Below are 22,421 nucleotides of genomic sequence, written 5' to 3'. Positions count from 1 at the left end.
GTGAAGGAGGCTTTGTTGCGAAATAGGAAGACAATTCTAGATTTAACTTTGGATTGGAGATGCTTAATGTGAGTCTAGAAGGAGAGTTTACGGTCTGACCAGACACCTAGGTATTTGCAGTTGTCCACATATTCTAAGTCAGACCCGCCGAGAGTAGTGATTCTAGTCGGGTGGGCGGGTGCAAGCAGCGTTCAATTGAAGAGCATGCATTTAGTTTTACTAGCGTTTAAGAGCAGTTGGAGGCTACAGAAGGAGTGTTGTATGGCATTGAAGCTTGTTTGGAGGTTTGTTAACACAGTGTCCAATGAAGGGCCAGATGTATACAAAATGGTGTCGTCTGCGTAGAGGTGGATCTGAGAGTCACCAGCAGCAAGAGCGACATCATTGATATACACAGAGAATAGAGTCGGCCCGAGATTTGAACCCTGTGGGACCCCCATAGAGACTGCCAGAGGTCCAGACAACAGGCCCTCTGATTTGACACATTGAACTCTATCTGAGAAGTAGTTGGTGAACCAGGCGAGGCAGTCTTTTGAGAAACCAAGGCTATTTAGTCTGACAGAGTCGAAAGCCTTGGCCAGGTCGATGAAGACGGCTGTACAGTACTATCTTTTATCGATCGCAGTTATAATATTGTTTAGGACCTTCAGCGTGGCTGAGGTGCACCCATGACCAGCTCGGAAACCAGATTGCATAGCGGAGAAGGTACGGTGGGATTCGAAATGGTCGGTGATCTGTTTGTAAACTTAGCTTTCAAATACTTTCGAAAGGCAGGGCAGGATGGTTATAGGTCTGTAACAGTTTGGATCTAGAGTGTCACCCCCTTTGAAGAGGGGGATGACTGCGGCAGCTTTCCAATCTCTGGGGATCTCAGATGATAAGAAAGAGAGGTTGAACAGGCTAGTAATAGGGGTTGCTACAAATTTGGCTGTAATTTTAGAAAGAAAGGGTCCAGATTGTCTAGCCCAGCTGATTTGTAGGGGTCCAGATTTTGCAGCTCTTTCAGAACATCAGCTATCTGAATTTGGGTGAAGGTGGGGGGGGGGGGCATGGGCAAGTTGCAGCGGAGGGTGCAGAGCTGGTGGCCGGGGTAGGGGTTGCCAGGTGGAAAGCATGGCCAGCCGTAGCAAAATGCTTATTGAAATTCTTGATTATCGTAGATTTATCGGTGGTGACAGTGTTTCCTAGCCTCAGTGCAGTGGGCAGCTGGGAGGAGGTGCTCTTATTCTCCATGGACTTTACAGTGTCCCAAAACTTTTTGGAGTTAGTGCTACAGGATGCACATTTCTGTTTGAAAAAGCTAGCCTTTGCTTTCCTAACTGATTGTGTATATTGGTTCCTGACTTCCCTGAAAAGTTGCATATCGCGGGGGTTGTTCGATGCTAATGCAGTACGCCACAGGATGTTTTTGTGCTGGTCAAGGGCAGTCAAGTCTGGGGTGAACTAGGGGCTATATCTGTTCTTAGTTCTGAATGTTTTGAATGGGGCATGCTTATTTGAGATGGAGAGGAAAGCACTTTTAAAGAACAACCAGGCATCCTCTACTGACAGAATGAGGTCAATATCCATCCAGGATACCCGGGCCAGGTCAATTAGAAAGGCCTGCTCACTGAAGTGTTTTAGGGAGCGTTTGACAGTGATGAGGGGTGGTCGTTTGACTGCGGACCCATTACGGACGCAGGCAATGAGGCAGTGATCGCTGAGATCCTGGTTGAAGACAGCGGAGGTGTATTTAGAGGGTAAATTAGTCAGGATAATATCTATGAGGGTGCCCATGTTTACGGATTTTGGGTTGTACCTGGTAGGTTCCTTGATATCCGGGTAGGTGTGCAACCAGCCACATATCCTGATGGTAAAGCCCTGCTCTGGAGGAGCATCCTAGCCTGTGGAACAGCAGCTTCTCCCCGCAGGGAGAGAATGAGAGCTAGCCTATACTGGAGCTGTAGTGAGATTACCCACTTCAGATCCACAACAAGTTGTCCCTGTGCTGCTGTTAGCGCAGCTCGCTTAGCCTACAACACACACGCGTAGATAGATACCAAATAATACACACTCGCACTGACACGCACACACATATATATATATATATATATATATATATACACACACACACTACCGTTCAAATGTTTGGGGTCACTTAGAAATGTCCTTGTTTTCGAAAGACAAGCAATGTTTTTGTCAATTGAAATAACATCAAATTGATCAGAAATACAGTGTAGACATTGTTAATGTTGTAAATAGCTATTGTAGCTGGAAACGGCTGATTTTTTATGGAATATCTACATAGGCGTACAGAGGCCCATTATCAGCAACCATCAGTCCTGTGTTCCAATGACACGTTGTGTTTACTAATCCAAGTTTATCATTTTAAAATGCTAATTGATCATTAGAAAACCCTTTTGCAATTATGTTAGCACAGCTGAAAACTGTTGTGCTGATTAAAGAAGAAATAAAAAACTGGCCTTCTTGAGAATAGTTGAGTATCTGTAGCATCAGCAATTGTGGGTTTGATTACAGGATCAAAATGGCCAGAAACAAATAACTTTCTTCTGAAACTCGTCAGTTTATTATTCTTGCTCTGAGAAATGAAGGCTATTCCATGCGAGAAATTGCCAAGAAACTGAAAATCTCTTACAACGCTGTGTACTACTCCCTTCACAGAACAGCGCAAACTGGCTCTAAACAGAATAGAAAGAGGAGTGGGAGGCCCCGGTGCACAACAAATACACAACAACAAATACATTAGAGTGTCTAGTTTGAGAAACAGACGCCTCACAGGTCCTCAACTGACAGCTTCATTAAATAGTACCCGCAAAACACCAGTTTCAACGTCAACAGTGAAGAGGCGACTCCGGGATGCTGACCTAGGCAGAGTTGCAAAGAAAAAGCCATATCTCAGACTGGCCAATAAAAAGAAAAGATTAAGATGGGCAAAAGAACACTGGACTTTTTCTTTGCAACTCTGCCTAGGTCAGCATCCCGAAGTCGCCTCTTCACTGTTGATGTTGAGACTGGTGTTTTGAAAGTTATTTGTTTCTGGCCATTTTGAGCCTGTAATCGAACCCTCAATTGCTGATGCTCCAGATACTCAACTAGTCTAAAGAAGGCCAGTTTTATTGCTTCTTTAATCAGCACAACAGTTTTCAGCTGTGCTAACATAATTGCAAAAGGGTTTTCTAATGATCAATTAGAAAACTGGCCTTCTTTAAAGATTGCTGGTGTACAGCAATCTTTAAGTCATACCACAGATTCTCAATTGGATTGAGGTCTGGGCTTTGACTAGGCCATTCCAAGACATTTAAATGTTTCCCCTTAAACCACTAGAGTGTTGCTTTAGCAGTATGCTTAGGGTCATTGTCCTGCTGGAAGGTGAACCACTGTCCCAGTCTCAAATCTCTGGAAGACTGAAACAGGTTTCCCTCAAGAATTTCCCTGTATTTAGCGCCATCCATCATTCCTTCAATTCTGACCAGTTTCCCAGTCCCTGCTGATGAAAAACATCCACACAGCATGATGCTGCCACCACCTTGCTTCACTGTGGGGATGGTGTTCTCGGGTTGATGAGAGGTGTTGGGTTTGCGCCAGACATAGCATTTTCCTTGATGGCCAAAAGCTCAATTTTAGTCTCATCTGACCAGAGTACCTTCTTCCATATGTTTGGGGAGTCTCCCACATACCTTTTGGCAAACATCACACGTGTTTGCTTATAAAAAAATTTAAGCTATGGCTTTTTTCTGGCCACTCTTCTGTAAAGCCCAGCTCTGTGGAGTGTATGGCTTAAAGTGGTCCTATGGACAGATACTCCAATCTCCGCTGTGGAGCTTTGCAGCTCCTTCAGGGTTATCTTTGGTCTCTTTGTTGCCTATTCATTCAATTTTTTTTATAATAGATGTAAATGGTGCTCCGTGGGATGTTTGTCACGGTTTCGGCCGAGGCGGCCCCTCCTCCTTGTTCGGGCAGGTTTCGGCGGTCGTCGTCTCCGGAGTACTAGCTGCCACCGTTCTATGTTTCTTGTTTGATTGGTTTTGTCTGTTTGTCACACCTGTTTTGTGTTATGTCTCATTAAGCACCCTATTTAGTTCCTTGTTGTTAGTTAGGTGTTGTGTGTAATTGTTTCCTTGTCGTGTTGCTGCGCTACCTATTTTGGTGCGCTATTTTGTAGCTTGCCTCCTTGTTGTTTTTAGGAGAGATTTACGCACATGTTTAGTGCGCCCGTTTGCTTACGCCTGTGCGCGCTTTTCTCGCCTCCGGGCTGTTCTTGGATTATTTTGTGTGATCTACTAAAGTCTTTGTTTGGACTTAACTTCTGCGTCCTGCGCCTGATTCCACACCACACCTACCTACAGCAACTCTTGACAATGTTCAAAGTTTGATATTTTTGTATAACCCAACCCTGATCTGTACTTCTCCACAACTCTGTCCTTGACCTGTTTGGAGAGCTCCTTGGTCTTCATGGTGCCGCTTGCTTGGTGGTGCCCCTTGCTTAGTGGAGTTGCAGACTCTGGGGCCTTTCAGAACAGGTGTATATATACTGAGATCATGTGACAGATCATGTCGACACTTAAATAAACTCCACCTGTGTGCAATCTAACTAATTTTGTGACTTCTGAAGGTAATTGTTTGCACCAGATCTTATTTAGGGGCTTCATAGCAAAGGGGGTGAATACATATGTACGCACCCCTTTTCCGTTATTTATTCTTTACAATTTTTTGAAAAAATAAAATAAATAAATGTAACTTCACCAATTTGGACTATTTTGTGTATGTCCATTACATGAAATCCAAATAAAAATCCATTTAAATTACAGGTTGTAATTCAACAAAATAGGAAAAACGCCAAGAGGGATTAATACTTTTGCAAGGCACTGTACTTTACACACCAAACATATTATATGAAACATCTACAGAATCCATGGTTTGCTATATCCCGTCTCCCAGGCTTTGGCCCAGCCCTGAAGATGTTGTCTGCAGTAGTACTGTAGGGTGGCATCATCTGCAGCAAGCCTCTATTTCCACACCTCCCCTCCCAGGCATCTCTCAGCTGAGGCGGCAAACCTGAACACAGTACACGCCAGTTCACATTGGGACAAACCCCTGTGAAGTGTCCCGCATACAGACTGGCAGGTTACCCCTCCTTAAAACCCCTCCATCCGTTACCTTCCAAAACACTCTGGATGAGAGCACTCAACACAGTACAGTGCCTCTCAATACAAACGAGGGGCTGTGGAATCAAAAATAGAGGCACATCTGTGTGCTGGGAGAAGTAGAAGCGCTAATTAGGTTTACTGGTGGTGTGTTCTGAAGAGAGAAGACAGGAGCCATGTTAGCCACAGACAGACAGACAGACAGAGACAGCGAGAGACACACAGCGATAGAGCGCTGCTGTGCTGTGAGGCTCTGGGTTCTGAGCCTGGGGGCATGGCCTATGCCAGCCCTGTAGACTGTATGCTTGTGATTGCACAGGCGAGGTCCAGCTATAATCTGAGGCTGCAGCTTGGGGAGCCCAGGTCTATGTGTGTATGTGTGAGCGAGTGCCCATGGTGCACTATCTCACAGATGTCCAATGCCTCGTTCTGACCACGGACATACAGTGGGGAGAATAAGTATTTGATACACTGCCGATTTTGCAGGTTTTCCTTCTTACAAAGCATGTAGAGGTCTGTAATTTTTATCATAGGTACACTTCAACTATGAAAAAATCCAGAAAATCACATTGTATGATTTTTAAGTAATTAATTAGCATTTTATTGCATGTCATAAGTATTTGATCACCTACCAACCAGTAAGAATTCCGGCTCTCACAGACCTGTTAGTTTTTCTTTAAGAAGCCCTCCTGTTCTCCACTCATTACCTGTATTAACTGCACCTGTTTGAACTCGTTACCTGTATAAAAGACACCTGTCCACACACTCAATCAAACAGACTCCAACCTCTCCACAATGGCCAAGACCAGAGAGCTGTGTAAGGACATCAGGGATAAAATTGTAGACCTGCACAAGGCTGGGATGGGCTACAGGACAATAGGCAAGCAGCTTGGTGAGAAGGCAACAACTGTTGGCGCAATTATTAGAAAATGGAAGAAGTTCAAGATGACGGTCAATCACCCTCGGTCTGGGGCTCCATGCAAGATCTCACCTCGTGGGGCATCAATGATCATGAGGAAGGTGAGGGATCAGCACAGAACTAAACGGCAGGACCTGGTCAATGACCTGAAGAGAGCTGGCACCACAGTCTCAAAGAAAACCATTAGTAACACACTACGCCATCATGGATTAAAATCCTGCAGCGCACGCAAGGTCCCCCTGCTCAAGCCAGCGCATGTCCAGGCCCGTCTGAAGTTTGCCAATGACCATCTGGATGATCCAGAGGAGGAATGGGAGAAGGTCATGTGGTCTGATGAGACAAAAATAGAGCTTTTTGGTCTAAACTCCACTCGCCGTGTTTGGAGGAAGAAGAAGGATGAGTACAACCCCAAGAACACCATCCCAACCGTGAAGCATAGAGGTGGAAACATCATTCTTTGGGGATGCTTTTCTGCAAAGGGGACAGGACGACTGCACCGTATTGAGGGGAGGATGGATGGGGCCATGTATCGCGAGATCTTGGCCAACAACCTCCTTCCCTCAGTAAGAGCATTGAAGATGGGTCGTGGCTGGGTCTTCCAGCATGACAACGACCCGAAACACATTGCCAGGGCAACTAAGGAGTGGCTCCGTAAGAAGCATCTCAAGGTCCTGGAGTGGCCTAGCCAGTCTCCAGACCTGAACCCAATAGAAAATATTTGGAGGGAGCTGAAAGTCCGTATTGCCCAGCGACAGCCCCGAAACCTGAAGGATCTGAAGAAGGTCTGTATGGAGGAGTGGGCCAAAATCCCTGCTGCAGTGTGTGCAAACCTGGTCAAGACTTACAGGAAACGTATGATCTCTGTAATTGCAAACAAAGGTTTCTGTACCAAATATTAAGTTCTGCTTTTCTGATGTATCAAATACTTATGTCATGCAATAAAATGCTAATTAATTACTTAAAAATCATACAATGTGATATTCTGGATTTTTTGTTTTAGATTCCGTCTCTCACAATTGAAGTGTACCTATGATAAAAATTACAGACCTCTACATGCTTTGTAAGTAGGAAAACCTGCAAAATCGGCAGTGTATCAAATACTTGTTCTCCCCACTGTATAGCCACTCCGTTAGTAATTTCCACACCACAATATGGTGGGCGGACAATAGCTTTTCTTTGAAAGCTTCCCTTCTAAGTTGGTGGGTCTCCTCTCTGGAGTTCTTCTGACTACTTTTGAGGAGTAGTGTAAATAACTAAACAGATCTAGCTGTTCTACTTTGGTTTTATTGTGAAGCGGGCTTGGGACATTTGTAGAGTGAAGCATGAGTCTGGAAATAACGGTGCACAACATACAATATGACAGACGACAAACAAAAGCACATACTCAGAGGCAGGCTATACAGTAGCTCAATGTTTCCCATTTCAAAAGTCTGCACTTGCACACAAGTGTCTCTTTAATGTCTCTAGACAAAGATGTGATGAGAAATCATCTTCTCATTACAGAGTAGACAGAATAGACCCAGCCAAGACTGGGTGTATCCTATGCCCTTCATTAATGCCAGAGGCCATTATCAGCCTGTTAGGCTTTAACATGAGTGACATGAGAACATGAGCGAGAGAGAGAGAGACAGATTCTTCTCCAGTCTCCCATGACTCCTGGCTGGATGGTTAATGACACTAATACGATGTACAAAGGGGCATTCATATGTGTCCTGTCCTACTCCTGACCATGTCCAGAGACCACCAGCCTCAATTAGCTCCCAATTGCCTTTAAGAGACGTGGCGGGTGAGGGGCTGTAGAGGAGAGATGGTAGAGAGAGAAATAGCGGGACAAAGAAGAAGACAGGAAAAGAGAGAGGAAGACAGGAAAAGAGAGAGGAAGACAGGAAAAGAGAGAGGAAGACAGGAAAAGAGAGAGGAAGACAGGAAAAGAGAGAGGAAGACAGGAAAAGAGAGCGGAAGACAGGAAAAGAGATAGGGAGAGGTGGTGGTGGAGTTTGAATGCTTGGAAGCCAGACTGAGGAATGTTAGCTGGCTGCTCTGTGACCCCAAACACTCCCTGCAGGCCCTTAAGGCCAGAGAAACAGTCAGAGTGGTGGAGGAGCATGCACACACACACACACAAGCTCACTTCCCACTCCTTCACAGACAGGAACAAACCTCCCTCAGCACCAGATGCACAGGGAAGGGAGGGGCTTGCCGGGTTGAAAAGAGAGTCTTATTGGATTAAAGCGTCTCTTAACTATACTGAAGTATGATGGAAAGAATCTGGGAAACTCCAGGAGGTCTGTGTCAACAGGCTTTGTTTGCTTAACTTTGAGGACCTTAGCTGGGTTTATTGAGCGCAAACTCGTCGACACGTCCACATTTTGAGGGAAAGGCGCCTTTTGTCCGGCCCCTGACCCGCCAAATCTGTCAAATGGACAGAGGGCCTCCCTATCGTCTCAGCACGTCAGTTGGTAACCCACGGCAACCCAGAGCAGCACCAGCCATAGGGAAATAAATACAGGCTCAGACTGTAGTGACAGTGGCAGCCAAAAGGTCCAGCTACGAAAATATAAGTTGTGATTTGACAAAACAGGGACGTTGTTTCAGCGCAGATAAAATGGGAATATCATTCTTCAAATACATATTTTCTCCCACTCAGTCAAAGGGGTACAGACTGAGCCTGAGTACAGACATTGCAGTTGCCAGACATAAAAGTACTTGAAGCTATTTTGGTGAATACGGAACAGTACCGTGATTCATTAGTAGAACAAAAATGAAAAGTGCCCCTTTTAAGAAGTTGGCTCTTACTGAGGTCTTACTGACAGACATAACAAAGGCCAGTCACTACACTGCATGAATGAGTGGGCCGACATCGGCCAGTCTCTAAACAAGCCACCCTGGGCTAGGTGGTCTTAACTCAACTTAAGCACTGCCACCTCCACCTGTTCTGTCCATCCCTCCACTTCAGCAGACAGACCTGGCTGGGGCTGGCACACTGACAGCACCACTACTAACTGCACCATGCTCCACTTCACAGCCCATTACAGATTCCAAACAAATTAAATATGGAGGGTTGGAGGCTGAACTAAGGAGGTGGTGGCGGCATTTAGCTGAACCAGGAATCATCCCCGGCAGCCATTACGGAGCAAAACATGCAAGTCTGGCTTCATTAGACAACTCAATAGAGCCCTTGAGGAATGTGTGACTCGCGCATCGCTCCATTGTTCTGCGGGGGTCCTCTGGGTACGGGCCGTGCCCATATCAAGAGAAGATAAGGAGATGAGTAACAACGCAGTGCCATCACACGTAACGACATATGACAGCTGGCCCGGAATCTGGATGCCTCTATTGTTCAGACTTTAGTAACCATTATACTGTATATGATAGGGATCCGTATGCTAAAGAAATGACAAAAACGATCTTTCTCCCTTTTATGGGTTTCTAAGGCAGTTTTTCCCTGGCTGACTGAGGCTGAACTCTTGCCACTCATTAATTAGCATGCCTTTGTGCCAACTGAACGTTTGAGGTGGCTGGCTGGAAGGCTGGGGGGGGGGGGTTGAGGGGGCCTGGGGACACAATGACTCTGTGGCCCATCAGGTCACTCTTCTTTATCTCTGCCTCTCTTGCTCTCCCTCTCTCTCCCTAGATTGGCCTTTCTCCCCACTTATCTCTCTGCCTCTCGCTCTCCAACTCTCTGGACCTCTGCCACCAGTAACGGGCCTCATTGTCTGGGTCTAAATGGGAGGGATGTTTCCAACAGCATTCTAATGAACCACTGGGCCCAATCAACACATCTCAACTGCCGTTCTGTTCCGTCTGCAACCAAAAAAAAACAACCACATTCCAACACAATGACAGGGCAGGCCAACGTTACAAAACCAACGCCTGCAAGCTATGGGTTGAGTTAGTCCGTCAAGACAGTTAGACTGTTGTTGCCAAAGATGGACGTTACAAAACCCTTTCAGGCTGGTGACTGGGACTGAGTAATAGCCTGAAGACAGTCGGACTGCTGTTATCATTCCAAACACTACCTACTTATACACTGACTGAAATGAGAAGACAGCCCTCCCTCTCTCACCCGATGCTGTGCTGTGCTCCACCACCTGGCTCTGTGCTAATCTGGAGTATTAGGCCAGGCTCATAGAGCCCCACTAAAGAGCTGTCAGAGGGGAGCATTAATCCCAGAAGACAGCAGACAGATGGCCTGATGATGGAGGATGGAGGAATGGATCGATGGTCCGTACCCACCCCTCTACTCACTACCTTCCCTCAGGAGCCATCATCACAGACGGAGGAAGTGCATCATATTGATAATCCAAAATTCCAGACTAAACATTACATTTACATTTTAGTCATTTAGCAGACGCTCTTATCCAGAGCGACTTACATGAGCAATTAGGGTTAAGTGCCTTGCTCAAGGGCACATCGACAGATTTTTCATCTAGTCGGCTCGGGGATTAGAACCATGATAGTAAGCAGAGCTTCTTCTTCTCTAGTTCTGGTCTGGTCTCAAACCCCGGGGCCATGTTGTATGTTTTGACCGGTACAATGTGGTGGTTGGTGCTAGAGGGGGGAGCTGGTGGTAAGCATTTGTCCTCATGTTTCTGGTTGAAGGGAGCTGTATGAGGACTTTGACCTCCCCTCTCAGGGCCCCTCTGAAAGGGGGAGGGGTTGAGTAAAGGGGTAAGGGGTGTTTCTATAGGACCTATACATAACTGTCAATGAAGACCCAGTTCTTTTCAAAGGGCCATACTTTAACAGATCCGGGAGTAAGAGGAAGTGGTAGGCTAGTCATGCAGAATGAATGCAGAGGGAGGAACAGAACGGGGGGGGTTAACTTCTGCTTAAGCTCTGAATCGATCGCTGTGGTCAATGGCAACGCTAATGTGCTCCTTAGGACAAATAGCACACATCACGTCAATCTATCAATCCCTGCTAATCCCATATAGGCTACCTCCGGATACGTTTGTCTTTTCAGAGTCCCTCTGATGCACTTGAAGATTCGCTTTTTCCTAGGCGGGACATTAAATCCTTATTCGCAATGTTTTCTTGAGTTAGAGTTCTGGGCTAGGTTTGTTGTGCATTAAGGAAAATCTGAATTTTAGCATGATGTCAATGATTGTCTGATTCTTCTGACTGTACAATGATACCTCACCATTGGCTCCTCTACTGTAGCTCCCAATGGCATGTTCTATTGACGGAGAAAACACTTGCTTGTGTCCAAACTAGCACCCTATCTCTGTTCACCTTATTGTGCACTACTTCTGACCAGGGCCCAGAGGGTAGTTCACTATATAGGAAATAGGGTGCCATTTGGTATGCACACACTGCCTTTCTCTGTGGGAGAGAGAGGTAGCGAGCGCTAGAGAGAGAGCACTAGAGAGATGGGGGGGGGTGGGCTACTGAAACAAAGTAAACACAGGACTCTGGCTGCGAAACTCCTCCAGCCTGCTAGTGTCATTAATCACAGAGCTCAGGGTTGAGGTCCTCATCTACTCCTGTTGCCATGGCTCTGCCTAAAAACTGTCACATATGCACCTTTTCCCTCAGCCTTCGCCACATAGACCAATTATAAACTGTGACGCAATTGCACACACATAAGAAACAAAGCATACACAGACAAACAAACACACACACACACAGAAACCTCTCTCATCTTTTCTTTATAAGCCTCCGCAGACGGGTGCAGATAGAGTTGGGGGAATGGGATGTAAGGAGAACTTAACAGCAATCCGCGATAGCAATCAAGGCCCAATAATCCAGCCTCGCCACCTGTCATCAAGAAGGGACATGGAGCTCCATCACGCCCCCTGACACCCCCGTCTGCACTCTCCTCGCATCCCTCTCCACCCACTTGCCGGTCTGGTGTTTGCTCTGGTCAGCCTCCACAGGGCAGAGGTAGGCTACGATGAGGCCTCTATCTGCCTGCCCACTCTCTGCCTGCTGTGGTTGTTTACTCTGGGGATTGTTGCCCTGTTATCTGCCTGATCCAAAACAAGTCGCAGGCAGGGATCCAGCAGGACAGGACAGAGAGATAGGGCCTGCCTGACGGGTGGAGAAAAAAATGGAGGAAGACTCTCATTCCCGAAACACACACACAAATACATAGTGTTTATGGTGTTGGAGGCGAGGAGAGGAGGAACTAACTACTCTCATTCCCATGGAAACATGGCTAGCCCTATCCCCAGAGCAGGCACGCACTAAGTAAATAACCACTGTAGGGGACACAATGGCTGCTCCTCAGTCACTCCCCTTCAGTGATGTGTGTGTGTGTGTGTGTGTGTGTGTGTGTGTGTGTGTGTGTGTGTAAGCTGACTCAGTCTCTGCGTGGCCTCATCTTAAGGATTTATTTCACAGTCAAAGAGAGAAAGAAACAACACTTTAAATCACCCAGTGCCCATTGACAAGCCATGGGAGGTTGCTGGCTTAGCTTTTCAAAGAGTAACCTACAAGAGTGTGCAAAGCTGTCATCAAGGCAAAGGGTGGCTATTTGAAGAATATCAAATATATAATATATTTTGATTTGTTTAACACTTTTTTGGTCACTACATGATACCATATGTGTTATTTCATAGTTTTGATGAGTAGGTGTTCTAAGACTTTTGACTGGTAGTGTACGCAGTAAGGTTTTACATGCATTCAGTGCGTACACACACAGTGTTGAACAGGCCTGCTCTAGTCTGGCAGATGGAAAAACAACAGTGCCAGTCAGATAATAAGACAACCAAACAATCTCATTAATGCGCTGCATCTTTTATCCCTGACACTGTTTATTCCCAAACACAGAGATGGATATGAAAGCATCCATCTCCAGGCCTGTTTCATTGCTCCCTCTCGCCGGCAGGGAGAAGGAGAGGCAGGCAGGCAGGGAGAAGGAGAGGCAGGCAGGCAGGGAGAAGGAGAGGCAGGCAGGCAGGGAGAAGGAGAGGCAGGCAGGCAGGGAGGGAGAAGGAGAGGCAGGCAGTACAAGTCCGCATCCCAAATAGCACCCTATTCACTACTTTTGACCAGGCCCCAAAGAGGCGATATGTCTGTCTGGGGCCAGGGGAGTCCATAAGCAAGAGAGTGAGTGAGGTAGTGAGCGAGCGAGCGAGAGCAGGCCAGGCATGGCTAGGCTATATCGGTCACCTTGTCAGCCTGCCAAATGGGTTACGAGAGAGCAGCCGTGGCCTCTGTGGCGCCCCCCTGGGTATGGTGAGATAAGCGCATGGCATGTCCCCCTGACCCCCCCTGCAACGTCACAGGACACCCCAGATACCTGATGGCCAGGCCAGCAGCATGTTCATTCTATATGCCTATACCACAGAGAGGGGAGGGTGGGGAGAGGGGGGGGGGGTCAGCTGTTCCCATAACTCCAGCTCCGGTTACCCAGCCCTGGCACCCACTCAACCCAGGCCAAGTAGGTAGGTGGGGTGGGTTGGAGGGATGGGGACAAGTTTCATGTCAAACACCGGCATGTCACATGGGTCGTGCGATAAGAGTAGGCGTGGGAGCGGAATGGGAAACATGGGCTGTACGCGGGGGCCGCGCACCATGCGCTAGAGCCATTTTCGGCCATGCCACCTGGAAGGAGTCACCAGGCACCTCCAAGCCTCCCCTTTCCCTCCTCACCGCCCTCCCAAACGCCCCCATTCTGCTAGAACAGCACTTATGACCAAACAACATCCCTGGGCATCTTCAATCTCCACCAGCCATTCACTGTTTGCGCATTCGGGTCACTGATATTTTTGTGTACGATTGTGGCAAAACAATGCCACTCCTCATGCTCTACATGTCTTCAAATATTGATCTGTAGGATGTTGTGAGGAGAGAGGACAGAGGAGCACTGCCTTCCACCAGAGGCAGCCTGATCAGACAGACAGAGAAGAATTGAAATAAATACAGAGATGGTTGGTTTTTATTTCACCCAGGAGTCTGAGGAGGGAGGGAAGTCTTCGTTAATACATGTGAAACCCCCAGTAAGCTGCCTGAGACTGACAGTCCACAACACTTAACACCAGATACTAGAGGTCTCTGGCTGAATTATAGATGAATTATTTTGTTATTCAGATGGTTTCTCCTCACTCAGCTGTTGAGAGATAAAGTCTGGTTTGTGTCCCAAATGGCACCCGATTCCCTTTATAGTGCACTACTTTTGACCAGGGCCCATAGTGCTCTGGTCAAAATAATGTACTATATAGGGAATAGGATGCCATTTGGGACACACATTGAGATTTTGCAACTGAAGATCTCAGAGGAAGATTATTACTATTGGCTTTTCTGAATATTTTCCTTCTCCTTCACGGTGAAATCTCCCATTCTCCATTTTTCACCAGGGTGAGATGTAACGCCTGTACTAGCGACACATGCTATTCTGACCAAGTGAATGTTTAGGGAGCAACCCTTTGGTCTGCAGAGAACTTTTAAATAAGGCAAGTTTAAATCTAACTCCGACATGGTCAGAGCGACCACGTCCTCAGCAGTAATTGAGGGCTGAGGGAGTAATCTTCACCGGGATTCATTTAACATAAGCCCTGCTGCTGTTACTACTGCTTTAAGATGGGTTCAGGGCACAGGAACATCTGTGCAGTAGTACTCTACTCCCTACTCCCCCTACCTTCCCTATGCACTGTGATCAACAGCCTGTGTAGCCTGATCAGACAACCACAGAACTATACGTCCTCGACATATAGAAATAGATTCGGAGATACCAGATCCCCACACGGTGCATCACAGCTGCTGAAGCCAAGGGATGGGTGTGGCCTTTCAACCGCTTGCCCTTAAAAAGGCAGACGTCGCTAAAACACCACAACAAAAACATCAACACTGACCCCTGGGTAACCCATCCATTTAGGGCCTGGGGATGGTGTGTGTGTGACGGGGACAACCACCCCTTCAGCAGGTGTTCGCTCACTGAGGATTTTGAAGTTGGGTTGAAAAGGTTGGCAGAGGCGGGTCATGATGCCAGCGCACCCTTAAGCATGCCAGGCATCTCTGACGGCAACTGAGGTCAGGGTCACGCGGCATTCCGCACATCTACACTCCATTTTAGGAACGCTCCCTAGGGAGGTCACATGTTGGTGTCACAGAGGAGTAAGCCCCCGTAAGATTACTGGAAACACACACACACACACACAGTATAGTACAAGGGAGTCAAAAGGTGAAAAGAACACAGGGTTAGAAAATACAATTATTTTATTTTGGCTCCAGTCCGTTGCCAGTTATAAAGTATAGGCCATCCACAGCGCAGCCGTTAACATATTATCAGAGTAATGTGGATGGTTAACAGAATGTTTCTCGCTGCCAGGCCAGGGTTTATTAACTCCACCCCATCCCAATATGTATAGGTGACTGGGAGGAGAGGAGGTGACTATGAGTAGTTGAATTTATTCAAAGCTAGCTTCTTCTCTTTGAATCTTAATCTTGAGCACTGCCAAGCTCGGCAGAGAAAAGCGCATTCTCACAGTGTAGGATACACACACATACACATTCAAATAATATATTATACACACCCACAAAGGCACAAAAAACCACACTAACAAAAGCACATTCCTCTGGTAACGGAGCTAACAAAATGGCTACATGGACTATCTGCATTGCAGGATTTGGGTCAATTCCATTTGAATTCAGAAAGCAAACCAAATTCCGATTCCAAATTGTCCTCATTGAAAAACATTGAAGATAATTTACATTTCAGTATACTTCCTGAATTGACTGGAATTGAAATGGAATTGACCCCAACCCTGCTGCATTGACCCTTTTTTTTGCACTGACTATGCACACTCACAGGACTCTACACACCCACTCACAGTCCAGCACCACACACACACATTCATACAATCATCATATACGCTGCTGCTACTCTGTTTATCATACATCCTGGTGCTTAGTCACCACACCCCTTTACCCCAGTCTCCCTGCACATTGTAAATATGGTATTGGCACTGACCCTGGAACGGACCCTGTATATATTGTAGCTTACTTAACTTATGGTGTTCTTCTTAATTCTATTTCTCCTGTGTTTTGTTCTACTTTACTTTATAGTACTACTGATATTGATTACTGCATTGTTGGGAAATAACTTGCAAGAAAGGCTGTACTTTCACTGTACTTGTGCACGTGACAAAACTTAACTTGAAATGAGCCTTATTGTGAAAAACAAAAGGCTGAAATAGTTGTCCTCTCCCGACCACAGCTTTGATTGGCCTTTACATGGAGGTTATAAATCCAGTCTTGTGGTCACCCTGGCTCTTACAACCAATCGTTACAGAGAAACGTTCAGCACATCACTTCAACCGCTCACCCTAAATGTGATCCAAGACATTACATAGGGCTACTGCGTGTCATCAACAGAACTCGATATGTGTATCATCTGGGAATCAGAATGTTACTGACAGACTGGAAGTCAGTGGCAACGTGGATGGGTTACCGATATATCATACTGATGACTGTTTACAAGACAGTAGACCGTGTATAGATATCCGTTTGCTCTTCTCAGAATGCACTTCAGCCTACAAATACTGTAAATAAATAGTTAATTACGTAGGATGAACAAGAGAAGAATCCTGTAGGGAGTAGGGACTAGTACACACACACACACACACACACACACACACACACACACAGATGGACATGCACCTCCTGAAGGACACGAATGCAAGAAAGAGATTCTATTGCCAGCTACTGAAGTTGTTTTGAAGGAAGCGGATGTATCATTTCACCTTCCACGACAACAAAGCCTCACATAGCAAATATGAAACATCTAACCATCTACCATCCAGCACAATTACCATATAAGAGGAAAACACAGGACAAGTAGAGGGAGAGATGGAGGAGGAAGCCTGAGAGAATAGGAAAGGGAGAGATGGAGGAGGAAGCCTGAGAGAATAGGAAAGAGACAGATTCACTGGGTAACCACAGTACTAACCTGTTTCACTTCAGCAGGCATTGTTCAAATCCCTTTCTTAACCCTCGAATAAAACAAAGCAATTTCCTTCTTTCCAAAAAGTAATTTTTTTCCCCCCGATCTTGTCTCTTGTTCCTTATTTACGTGAGTTACCCCGTGAGCGCAGATGCAGCTCAGAGGCAGGCAGCCATCCTTTCCCCACACTGTCGCTCGATGACACGCACGCTCACACACTCCCCTCCCTCTCTCTCGCTCTCTCACACACTCCAAATCCTCTCCGAGAGGGAGAAAAAAGCCTGTTCTTTCCTCTGCTCAACAGAGATGCTGAAATGTTCAAGACAGTAGACTACATCCACTCTGGACAAACCAATGAGACTAAAAAGTCCCCTTTGCCTCTGACGATAGTCGGACTACTGTAAAGGACGGGAGGAAACAAAAACAGAACAGACAAAAGTTACCCAGAGAGAAGAACAAAACCCTGAGTTTGAGAGAAAATGGTGAAGGAGGAGGGGTGCGTGTGAATAGAATAGTTTCCAGACAGGCAGCAGTTGCTCTGTGTTGTGAGTGTAGCAGCTTCAACACTCTGCTCTCCCTCTGACTCTCTCCCTCACGCTCTCCTCCCTCACACAGCATCTATGCAAACGAGGGTCCTGACAGGAGAGTGGGAAGGGGAGGAGGAGGGGGCTGTCAGACAGACACAGCTGGAGCATTTTTTTTCATACTGGCCCCCCGTGGGAAACGAACCCACAACCCTGGCGTTGCAAGCACCATGCTCTACCAACTGAGCTCACACATACAGAGAGCCTTGCTCTGACACCACCCCATTGACAAGAGAGGAGAGAGGGAGAAAGAGAGAAATCAACAGAGTTCAGCCCCCAAAAGAGGAAAGGGCACCCTACACTGCAAGTTTTTGCACACATTCTCTCCCCCCGCTCTAACCCTTCCTCTACAACTCTGTTATGTTTTCTTCACTCACTGCACTTCATATGAGGGGGGAAAACTGCCTGCGTGAAATAATTCAGCTATAATACTGTGACCCACAGAGGAAGAATGTTAATCTAAATCATGTAAATGTATTTTTTTTTGGGGGGGCCAAAACTTTGTGAAGGCTTGACTACACTTTGGGGACCGAAATCCGCAGGAGAAAGGGAAATGGCTGAGGTTTGCATTCCCCAAACTGCATAGCATTATATTAGTTAACATCTCTATGAAGAACTACTTGAGTTAGTCTTAAAGAGATTATTTTACATCAAACCTCAGTCTCCACCACCATGCCCCAGCATCTATGATCTTCAAATAACACACCAAATTATTTACAGACAACATACCCTTCATAATATTTTCATATAAACCATGGCACGGTGTTAGGTGCTCCACAACACTGAGTTATACATATTGCATCGTAGGTAATCAAACCCATTTAGTTATTTTCTTGTCTGTCTGTCAGTATTTGGTTGGGGAACATATGGAGAAAAGGTTAATGCACTGCAACATGCCTCACACTGACAGACAGACACCTCAGATGAAGCTGCATCTGGTAAAATCATGTTGTTTTCTGCTTCCCTCCTTAAGATGTGAGCGAAGGAGGAATGAAAGGGAGAGAGGTAGAGAGGGAGAGGTAGCGAGAGAGAGAGGCAGCGAGAGAGAGAGGTAGAGAGAGCGAGACAGAGAGGTAGGTAGAGAGAGTGGCAGAGAGAGAGCGGCAGAGAGAGAGGCAGAGGGAGAATGGGAGAGGCAGAGGGAGAGGGAAAGGCAGAGGGAGAGAGGGAAAGGCAGAGGGAGAGAGGGAAAGGCAGAGGGAGATAGGGAAAGGCAGAGGGGGAGAGAGAGAGAGAGAGGCAGAGAGAGAGAAAGAGAGAGGCAGCGAGAGAGAAAGAGGCAGAGAGAGGCAGATAGAAAGGGAGAGCGAGAGAGAGAGAGAGAGGCAGAGCGAGAGAGGCAGAGAGAGCGAGAAAAAGAGAGCGAGAGCGGCAGAGAAAGCGAAGCAGCGAGAAAGAGACAGCGAGAGGCAGAGAGCGAGAGAGAGGCAGAGAGCGAGAGGCAGAGAGCGAGAGAGAATGAGAGAGGCAGAGAGAGAGAGAGGCGGAGAGAGTCAGAGAGAGCAAGAAAGAGAGACAGAGAGAGCGAGAGTGGCAGAGAGAGAGCGAGAGAGAGAGAGGCAGCGAGAGAGAGAGGCGGAGAGAGGCAGCGAGAGAGGCAGCGAGAGAGGCAGCGAGAGAGGCAGCGAGAGAGGCAGCGAGAGAGGCAGCGAGAGAGGCAGCGAGAGAGGCAGAGGCAGCGAGAGAGTGGGAGGCAGCGAGAGAGAGAGGGAGGCAGCGAGAGAGAGAGGGAGGCAGCGAGAGAGAGAGGGAGGCAGCGAGAGAGAGAGAGAGCCAGCGAGAGAGAGGCGGAGAGGCAGCGAGAGAGAGAGGCGGAGAGGCAGCGAGAGAGAGAGGCAGCGAGAGAGAGAGGCAGAGAGAGGCAGAAAGAGAGAGCGAGAAAGAGTGAGAGCGAGAAAAAGAGAGCAAGAGCGGCAGAGGGAGAGAGAGCGAGAGCGAGCGAGAGAGGCAGAGCGAGAGAGAGGCAGAGAGCGAGAGAGAGGCAGAGAGCGAGAGAGAGGCAGAGAGAGAGAGAGAGAGAGAGAGAGGCAGAGAGAGAGAAAGAGGCAGCGAGAGAAAGAGAGAGGCAGCAAGAGAGAGAAAGAGGCAGCGAGAGAGGCAGATAGAAAGGGAGAGTGAGAGGCAGAGCGAGAGAGAGAGAGGCAGAGCGAGTGTGAAAGAGGCAGAGAGAGAGAGCGAGAAAGAGGCAGGGAGAGCGAGAAAAAGAGAGCGAGGCAGCGAGGCAGAGAGAGAGCGAGAAAGAGAGACAGCGAGAGAGCGAGCGAGAGAGAGGCAGAGAGCGAGAGAGAGGCAGAGAGCGAGAGAGAGAGGCAGAGAGATCGAGAGAGGCAGAGCGAGAGAGAGGCAGAGAGAGAGAGAGAGAGAGAGGCAGAGAGGGGCAGAGAGAGAGGCAGAGCGGGAGATGCAAAGAGAGAGAGGCAAAGAGAGAGCGAGAGAGGCAGAGAGAACGAGAGAGGCAGAGAGAAGAGAGGCAGAGAGAGAGAGAGGGGCAGAGCGAGAGAGAGGGGCAGAGCGAGAGAGGCAGAGCGAGAGAGAGAGAGAGAGAGAGAGAGAGGCACAGAGAGAGAGAGAAAGAGAGAGGCAGAGAGAGCAAGAGAGGCAGAGAGCGAGGCAGAGAGCAAGGCAGAGAGAGAGAGCAAGGCAGAGAGAGAGAGCGAGAAAGAGAGAGAGAGCGAAAAAGAGAGAGAGAGGAGAGCGAGAGCGAGCGAGGCAGAGAGAGAGCGAGAGGCAGCGAGAGAGAAAGAGAGAGGCAGCGAGAGAGAGAGGCAGTGAGAGAGGGAGAGGCAGAGCGAGAGAGAGAGAGGCACAGAGAGAGAGGCAGAGCGAGAGAGAGAGGCAGAGAGCGAGAACGAGAAAGAGGCAGAGAGAGCGAAAAAAAGAGAGCGAGAGCGGCAGAGAAAGTGAAGCAGCGAGAGAGCGAGAGAGAGACAGCGAGAGCGAGAGCGAGCGAGAGGCAGAGAGCGAGAGAGAGGCAGAGAGCGAGAGAGAGAGGCAGAGAGCGAGAGAGAGAGGCAGAGAGCGAGAGAGAGAGAATGAGAGAGGCAGAGAGCGAGAGAGAGAGAATGAGAGAGGCAGAGAGCGAGAGAGAGAGAGAGAATGAGAGAGGCAGAGAGAGAGAGAGAGCGAAAAAGAGGCAGAGAGAGCAAGAAAGAGAGACAGAGAGAGCGAGAGTGGCAGAGAGACAGAGAGAGCGAGAGTGGCAGAGAGAGGCAGCGAGAGAGAGAGAGAGAGAGAGAGGCAGCGAGAGAGGCAGAGAGGCAGCGAGAGAGGCAGAGAGGCAGCGAGAGAGGCATAGAGGCAGCGAGAGAGGCATAGAGGCAGCGAGAGAGAGAGGGAGGCAGCGAGAGAGAGAGGGAGGCAGCGAGAGAGAGAGAGGGGCAGCGAGAGAGAGAGAGAGGCAGCGAGAGAGAGAGAGAGAGAGAGAGAGGCAGCGAGAGAGAGAGAGGCAGCGAGAGAGAGGCAGCGAGAGAGAGAGGCAGAGAGCGAGAGAGAGAGGCAGAGAGCGAGAGAGAGAGAGAGTGAGAGAGAGGCAGAGAGAGAGCAAAAAAGAGGCAGAGAGCGAGAAAGAGAGACAGAGCGCGAGAGTGGCAGAGAGAGAGAGCGAGAGAGCGAGAGAGAGGCAGCGAGAGAGCGAGAGAGAGAGGCAGCGAGAGAGGCAGAGAGAGAGGCAGAGAGAGAGGCAGAGAGGCAGCGAGAGAGGCAGCGAGATAGAGAGGCAGGCAGCGAGGCAGAGAGGCAGCGAGAGAGAGGCAGAGAGGCAGCGAGAGAGAGAGGCAGAGAGAGAGAGAGGCAGAGAGAGAGAGAGGCAGAGAGAGAGAGAGGCAGAGAGAGAGAGAGGCAGAGAGAGAGAGAGAGAGGCAGAGAGAGAGAGGCAGAGAGAGAGAGGCAGAGAGAGAAATAGAAAGAGAGAGAAGCAGAAAGCGAGAGAGAGCGAGAGAGAGAGAGAGAGGCAGAGAGAGAGAGAGAGGCAGAGAGAGAGAGAGAGGCAGAGAGAGAGAGAGGCAGAGAGATAGAGAGGCAGAGAGAGAGAGGCAGAAATAATGATTTTCCAGAGAAGATCCAGATCTCAGGGAATTGGACCAAAGTTCTCAATTGGTACAGAATATATAATTAGAGTACTGCACACACTACAATTACTTAGGTTTAAAAATAAGCTCAACTGGACACCTTAATGATGCAGTGAATGAACTTAGAGAGAAGGCACGCAGGTCATTCTACGCCATTAAAAAACAAATTCAAATTGAAATACCTAATAAAATGTGGCTAAAACTAATTGAATGTGTCATTGAACCAATTGCACTTCATGGCAGCGAGGTGTGGGGTCCACTTGCAAAACAAGATTTCACCAAATAGGACAAACACCTCATTGAAACCCTGCATGCAGAGTTTTGTATGATTCTCCTACATGTCCAGAGGAAAACTACAAACAATGCATGCAGGGCAGAATTAGGCCAATATCCACTAATAATAAAAATTCTAAAAAGAGCTATTCAGTTTTGGAAACTTTTTTAGAAAATACAGTGACCACCTCTCATATCATTACCAAGCCCTGCAATGCCAAGAGCTGAGCAAAGAAAAGAGTCCCCTCATCCAGCTGGTTACAAACCTGTTCTACTAACTCACTGAAGCCTCTGGACCAGAACATCCAATAAATCAGAATAAACCAAATTACAACACAGTCAAAACAAAACTACATTGCTTATTGGGAAGCACAAGCACAAAGTAAAATGCAGTGCTATCTGGCCCTAAATCGACAGTACAATGAGGCTAACTATTTGACCATGGTTACTGATCAAAACCTTAGAAAAACCTTGACAAAGTACAGGCTCAGTGAGCACAGCCTTGCCATTGAGAAGGGTAGACACAGGAACACCTGGCTCCCTGTA

The 22,421-nt window shown here is 47.7% G+C and overlaps 1 protein-coding gene across 1 annotated transcript in view; it reads right to left on the bottom strand.

The window, feature by feature from the left end:
- Positions 1 to 17,080, bottom strand: part of LOC311141752 (splicing regulator ARVCF-like) — a 135,798-nt gene extending 118,718 nt beyond the window's left edge. The window contains exon 1 of the mRNA XM_084177189.1: positions 16,958 to 17,080. Within this exon, the coding sequence (XP_084033315.1) occupies positions 16,958 to 16,978 (21 nt within the window). The 5' untranslated portion in view covers positions 16,979 to 17,080. The remainder of the gene's footprint in view (positions 1 to 16,957) is intronic.
- Between the last annotated feature and the right edge of the window lie 5,341 nt (positions 17,081 to 22,421).

Source organism: Coregonus lavaretus (genome assembly GCF_964263955.1).
Source record: "Coregonus lavaretus genome assembly, chromosome: 14".
Classification (NCBI taxonomy): domain Eukaryota; kingdom Metazoa; phylum Chordata; class Actinopteri; order Salmoniformes; family Salmonidae; genus Coregonus; species Coregonus lavaretus.
This window is presented reverse-complemented; position numbering and strand designations above follow the sequence as displayed.